Here is a 6,370-nt window from a genome sequence, read left to right on the forward strand (position 1 = left end):
CACGAGTGTCCGTTAACTGTACTAGGCATTTCGGAGCCGCGCTCTACCAGGCTCCGCGCCGCGCGCTGGGATACAGCAAGCAATCAGAAAGGGCTCCTCCACAAATGACTCTGAATCCTGACCACATGGCATCCATACTAACCACCGCGAGGGGCCATTAAACCTGCAGGGCTCAGCAGAGGATCTCCCGCAACGTGGCGGGAGAAATGCGCAGAGCGGAAGCAGAAAGGCAGGGGGCGCCCGGTGGGCACGGACGCGCACAGATCTCGGGCGAATCACAGGTCACAAAGCGGGGTTGCCGCGGCAGCGGGGGCCCCCACCTCAGCCGGAGGAGTCCCGCGGCGCGAGTCCCGACCAAGGGGCGGCGGGGCCATGGGCACCAAGTGGTTCAGCGGGGCGCCCTTCGGGGTGCAGAGCCACAGGTGGGCCCCCCCTCCCCGAGGCGCGGCTGGAGCCTGGGGGAGGAGGGAGCGACGGGAGGGGGCCTGGCAGGGAGGCGTGGGGGCCCGCCTTTCTTTTGGGGCCACACCTGCTGCACTTCTCGGCCCCGGGTTCGTTCGTTCACCATCCTTAAGTGATTGGAAAGCATTTCGAGAGCTCCGATGGGCCAGGCGCAGAGAGGCGCGGGGCGGTGGGAGGTCAGTCCGCGGAAGAGTGGTGGGCAGGATTTCAGCCCCGGGTCCTTCATCCGGACATTTACACCATCTCCGCGTACCACCTACTCTGTGCCGGGCACAGTTCTAGCATCTGCGGACACAACAGTGAACAAAAACAGCAAAAGCCTGTACTCCGGAGTTTGCAGTTCTCGGGGGGAAAGGTGGTTGGAGTAGATAATAAACCAAAAAGAAAAACAGGTAAAATGTTGGGTAGTGATAGGGCTATGGAGAGCAAGGAAGCTGGGACGAGGAGCTTGGGGGGGGGTGAGGAGAAGGTGACTTTTGAGTAAAGGCCCCAGCAGAGGGGAGGGGACCAGGCAAGGGTGGCGTCCAGCGAGAGAGAAACAGGAAGGACAGAGACCCTGGGGTCCAGCAGCCCTGCTCCTGTTCCAGCGGTCAGCTCCTCTGGGAAGCCAACACTGCCCCCCGCAGAACTGCCCACATCAGGACCGGCTGCGGGGCTTCGGGCTCTCACTGGGCCTCCGTCCCTCCCTAGGTTTGATGTCTCCGCTGTTTACCCCAACCAGAAGAAATTCAGCACCTTCACGGAGGCCCCATACTCCAGGCTTCATTCTGTGGACCTGGTGAGTTTGTGCAACTTCCCTGCCGCCCCCACCCACCCAGTGCCTGGCTGCGGGGAGGAGCTGAGTTGTACCTTAACATGTCCCCAAGCCCCCGTTGGGAGCACAGAGCTTGGCTCAGAGCCGGGGCCTTAGATGTGTTGATAAATGCAGGACTGTGGTGAGGACAGCATGGCTTGGGGCCGCAGAGCCCTGGGGGCCATTTCCTCTCGGAAAGAACTGGCTGTGGGCTACCAACGAGGCGCTACCCCTCCCTGTTGCAGGGGAGTGTGAGGGGATCAATGACAGAGGATGTTGTGATGGTACCTTGAGTGCCATGCCCCTCGGTGCCGGGTTCGGGACTAGGGGGAGGGGCTGCAGTAGGGTCCAGCCTGTCCGCCCAGAGCTCACGGTGGTGGCCTGAGGAGGAAGTCGCTCTGTGGGCAGACTGGGTGGGTGTGACTGTGCTCTGACTCAGTCCCACATAGGACCTGGGACCTACAGCTCCAAGGAGACCTGCTTTAGCAAGAAAAAGCTCAAAAAGGAGGTGGGCACAGGCTGGGCCAGGGCCGAGGAAGCCGTCCGGCTGACCCAGCTGCCCCACTTCCAGTACCAGGCCATCATGAAAGAGAAGCAGCTGCAGGTGAGTCCTCCCAGGCCCAGCAAACTCCTCCCTTAGGGAATGCCACCACTCTCCAGACTCCCTCCTGGGTGGACATTCCCAAGTTGCAGGTTGTCACCCTCTGCTTTCTTCTCTTGGGGCAGAAGGAGAAGCTGGGGCCCGGCTCCTACAACCTCAAAGACTTCTTAGAACTGCTGAAGGAGAAGCCCTGCAGCACCCGGGGGCTGCTCAGCTCGGGGGAGATTCGTTTCCGAGGACTCATTGGGGTAGGTGTCCTCAGGTACTGGGGAGGGGCCCTCCCACCCTCCCCTCCATCTGCAGGGCATGCAGCCTGGCTGGTGCTGGACGCGCCCCTCCTCGTGCCATCTCCTCCCCAGGCTAGCCAAGCTCTCCTCTGGGTCCCCCAAACCCATCTGCCTTCTGCCTTCCAGTACCACAGCCTCGAGCCCAGGGGCCATCATATATCCCTGTGCCTGTCTCCCCCACCAGCCCAGGACCTCCCTGCTGGCAGGGATGGGTCTCGTTCATCTCCGAGTCCCCAGAAAAGAGTCCAGCATACATTAGGTGCTCAACAAACGCATCCATCTATATGTCCATCTGTCTAGCCAGCAAATAATGGCTGAGCACCCACTAAGTGCCATGCACTGTTCTCGGGCTTAGGGAACTGGAACTGGGGCCCTTGCGGAAGAAACAACGGTACAGAGAAGCAAATCCGATATGATCAGGACTGTGAGGAAAAATGAGATGGGAAAGGGATACAGAGTGATGGAGGTGCAATTTATAGGGTGGTGAGGGAAGACCTCTGGGAGGAGGTGACATTTGAGCAAAACCTGCAGGAGGTGAGCCCTGCAGATTCATGGTAGCTGTGGGAGAGCGTTCTAGGCAGCGGGAACAGCAGGTGCAGGCCCGGAGTTGAACCAGCGGGCAGGAAGCCAGTGTGGCTGGAGGGAGGGGCGAGGGCAGAAGGAGGAGAGATGACAGAGGAGTGAGGGCCAGAGGGCAGGACGCTGCGGCAAGGTGGGGGCTTCGGGATTGATTGCAAGCGCTGTGGGAGGACAGTGGAGGGTTTGGGCAGGGGCAAGGCCGGCTCCTGGGGGGTGAGGCTTGGAGGCATCCAGATGGGAGGTGATGGTGTGAGGGGTGGGGTGGCATCCGTGTGGGTGGGGGTGGTCATCCCATGTGGGGAGAACAGAGGGGGGTTCAAGCTCACTAAGGGCATGAGGGAGAAGGCAGAAGTCACAGCCTCCTGGAGCAGTGCGCACACTGCGGTTTACTGAGTGTCCCTCGTCCCCGGCCCTGCTGCTCTCTGCACTGGATGCTCTTGGTCTCCTTCCAGCTCCTTAAATGGGCCAAGCTCTTTTAACTGGGGATTTCTTCCTGCCATTCCCTCTGCCAGAAATGCCCTTCCTCTCCCTCCCCCCGAGCTGCCCCTTGGTCAACCTTCAGCTGTCAGCTCCAAGGTCACTTCCTCCACGAAGCCTGCCTGACCCCCACTAGGTGACAGACATCTCCCTTTGCTAGGAGTCCCGATCGTGGCTGTGTGCCTAGTGTCTCTGCCCCACCGGACATCAGCCCCTGAGGGTGGACGACATCTGCCTGGTCGGCTTACTGCAGGACTGCCAGGTCTTAGCCGTGCCTGGCACACAGCGGACACACAGTATTTGTGGACTGAATAAGTGCACACATGCCTACTAAGTACTGGGCGTCCCCACACATTCTAAGTGTTTGCAAGCCCTCCAGGTGAGGCCCTGGAGGCTCAGGGAGGAGAAGCCTTTGCCTCAGGCAAGCAGGGAAGGTCCATCCCCAAAGCCAGGCCCTTGCTCTCCGCCTTACCACTGTGAAGCCTGGGAACTACTCTTTGCATCTTCAGGCACAGAAGCCGTCCCTGCAGCGTAGGGAGAGGGGTTGCCCTGAGGCATTCCAAACCGTGGCATTACCTTCCAATCTAAATAATAACAATTGACGCTTAAGGCAGCGCTTGCCACCTGCCAGGTGCTGTCCTAAGCACTTGAGTGCACCACTCAACCTAATCCTCACAACAACCCTGTGAAGTAGGCGCTGTCACTGTCCCTGCTTTACAGATGAGAAAGTGAGCACAGAGAGCTAAGCCACCGCCCAGGGTCACAGGGCTATGAGTGGCACAAGCGGGAGGATTCGGATCCAAGGGCGCCCACACATAAGCCCTGCATTTTACACATAGGTGGGCTCACTGGGATTTTGTTCCTTGATGGCCCCTGGAGGACAGTCTGGGTCGAAACCCAGCCCAGGTGGTGGCAGAGGAACAAGCCTTGATGCTTCCTTCCCGTGTCCCCAGCCCCCAGCCCCGGGGCATCTGTGAGTGTTCGCTGAGTAGGGAGAAAGGTCCCACGACCTGCCCTCCCTTCCAGCGGGCTCTTCTCCCACTTTGTCCCTCTATCTGCTCCTGCAGTAACCTCCCCCGGGCCCTGCGGGATTTTTCCAAGCTGCTCTCCTGGGCTCAGGCTTGGACAGCGAGCTCAAGGAGGTGGCCCTGCCCTGGTGGGTGGAGAAGGCAATCCCCGGGGAGCTCATGTCCAAGGCCTATTTTCTGTCTTCTTGCTGTGAGACCTGGGCTGGGAGCCTGATGGCCTCCTCTGGGCTACAGAGGCCACCTGTGCAGAGTGCGGACCCCTCCACTGGTCCAGCTAAAAAAAAATCTGTGCCAATTCCTACATTCCCACACACCTCCCCCAGAATTAATCACTCCTGCCTGGGTCCCCGAAGCACTGACAGCCGAACATTCCAGTTAAAATCATGGACTTTCAGGGTGCCTGGGTGGCTCAGTCGTTAAGCGTCTGCCTTTGGCTCAGATCATGATCCCAGGGTCCTGGGATCGAGCCCCACATCGCATCATCGGGTTCCCTGCTCGGCGGGAAGCCTGCTTCTCCCTCTCCCCCTGCCTCTTCCCCTCCCCTGCTTGTGCTCTCTCTCTCTCTCCACCCCCCGTCAAATAAATAAAATCTTAAAAAAAAAAAAAAGAAAAGAAAAGAATGGACTTTCACATGAGCCCAGGTGTGGGCTACACCTTTAAACCTGAAGGGTTGAAGGAAGAGCTGAGCTCTGAGCTATGGGCTCGGCACAGTCCATGGACTCCAGACACAGCAGTCACTCTCTGTTGTAACCGCACTTCTTTTTTTTTTTTTTTTTAAAGATCTTATTTATTTATTTGAGAGAGAGAGACAGCGCAGGGACCCAGCCTCCTCCCTGGGGCTCTTCTCCTGAGCACACCTGGAAACCCCGGGCCCTGGAAGGAGGCAACGTGGCGTCCTGTCCTCTGAGGGCAAACAGATCTGATGCCATAGTGGCCCGACTCCCCCAGCAGGGCTCCCTGCCCCCTCCATCCTGCCCTGTGGGGCTGCCTCCCCAGGGTTGGTTCCTGCCGGTGAGGGGCAGGGCTGAGCCATCTGTGGGGCGGCAGCGGCCTCGTGTGGCTGAGAGAGGCAGCAGCTACCTTGCTCCAGGTCTCTATCCGAGGACTACCTCCCCACACCAACGCACCCACCCCCCTCACTCCACCTACAGAGACCATACTTCCAACCCTGGCAGTGGAACCCCCAAATACTCACTCCATCTCTCCTACCCCCTCAATCTCTCCTCCTGACCCCTAAGACAGGCATCCCACCCTGACTTAAGTGTTGGTGCCCAGTATGGGCTGAGCACTACGAAGGAGGTTTTATGGACATTATTTACTTTTCTCCTCATTACCTTGGAAGAAAAGTATTACTATCTCCACGTTACACTTGTGGACCATGAGGCTTAGAAGGACTAAGTGGTATGCCCAAGGTCACTCAGCTATGCAGCAGCAGAGTCAGGATTCAAACCCAGGACTCCAGATCCTTCCAGGTCACAGCACGCTCGTAGCACAGTGAGAACCCTATTCGTGCAAATGCAGGGCTATAAAATGGGCGTAACAGATGGCATTTCTAAGACCACCAAAGCCAGTGACTGTCTGGGGTGATAGGGAAGGAAGGCTTCATACCCAGGAGAGATGACATTTGTGCTGGCTTTGCAGAATTAGACTTTTCTTTTCTTTTCTTTTTTTAAAGATTTATTTATTGCGGGGGGCCTGTGCACACACCTGTGGGCGGGGAGGGGCAGAGGGAGTGGGAGAGGGGAAGCAGACTCGCTGCTGAGCGAGGAGCCCTGCCGGGGGCTCCATCTCCCAACCAGGAGATCAAGACCTGAGCCAAAATCAAGAGTTGGACGCTCAACCGACTGAGTCACCCAGGTGCCCCAGAATTAGCATTTTCCAAGGCAAAGAAGGCAGGTAGGGCATTTTGGGTGGTGGTAACAGCACAAGCAAACACAGGCAAGGAGGTTGGCAGAATAGTATGCATTTGGCAACCGGCAAGGAACCCAGTTCAGCTGGAGGGTGGGATGTAGGAAGGGAGCAGTATGAAATAAGTTGGACAGGCCAGTGGGGCCCCAGGGAAGAGTCTGAACTGGGACTGAAGGTTTGAGCAATGGTGGAGCTGTGTTGAGACCAACCATGTTGTGTGTTGAGGGTCAGTTAA

General features: G+C 58.1%; 1 protein-coding gene across 1 annotated transcript in view; it reads left to right on the forward strand.

The window, feature by feature from the left end:
- The first annotated feature begins 372 nt into the window (after positions 1 to 372).
- Positions 373 to 6,370, forward strand: part of CIMAP2 (ciliary microtubule associated protein 2) — a 23,004-nt gene continuing 17,006 nt past the window's right edge. Inside the window, exons 1-4 of the mRNA XM_081816862.1 lie at positions 373 to 422; positions 1,153 to 1,240; positions 1,695 to 1,859; positions 1,982 to 2,104. Of these exons, the coding sequence (XP_081672988.1) occupies positions 373 to 422; positions 1,153 to 1,240; positions 1,695 to 1,859; positions 1,982 to 2,104 (426 nt within the window). The remainder of the gene's footprint in view (positions 423 to 1,152; positions 1,241 to 1,694; positions 1,860 to 1,981; positions 2,105 to 6,370) is intronic.

Source organism: Leptonychotes weddellii, chromosome 4, assembly GCF_054177405.1.
Source record: "Leptonychotes weddellii isolate Sample4059 chromosome 4, ASM5417740v2, whole genome shotgun sequence".
NCBI classification, from domain to species: Eukaryota; Metazoa; Chordata; class Mammalia; order Carnivora; family Phocidae; genus Leptonychotes; species Leptonychotes weddellii.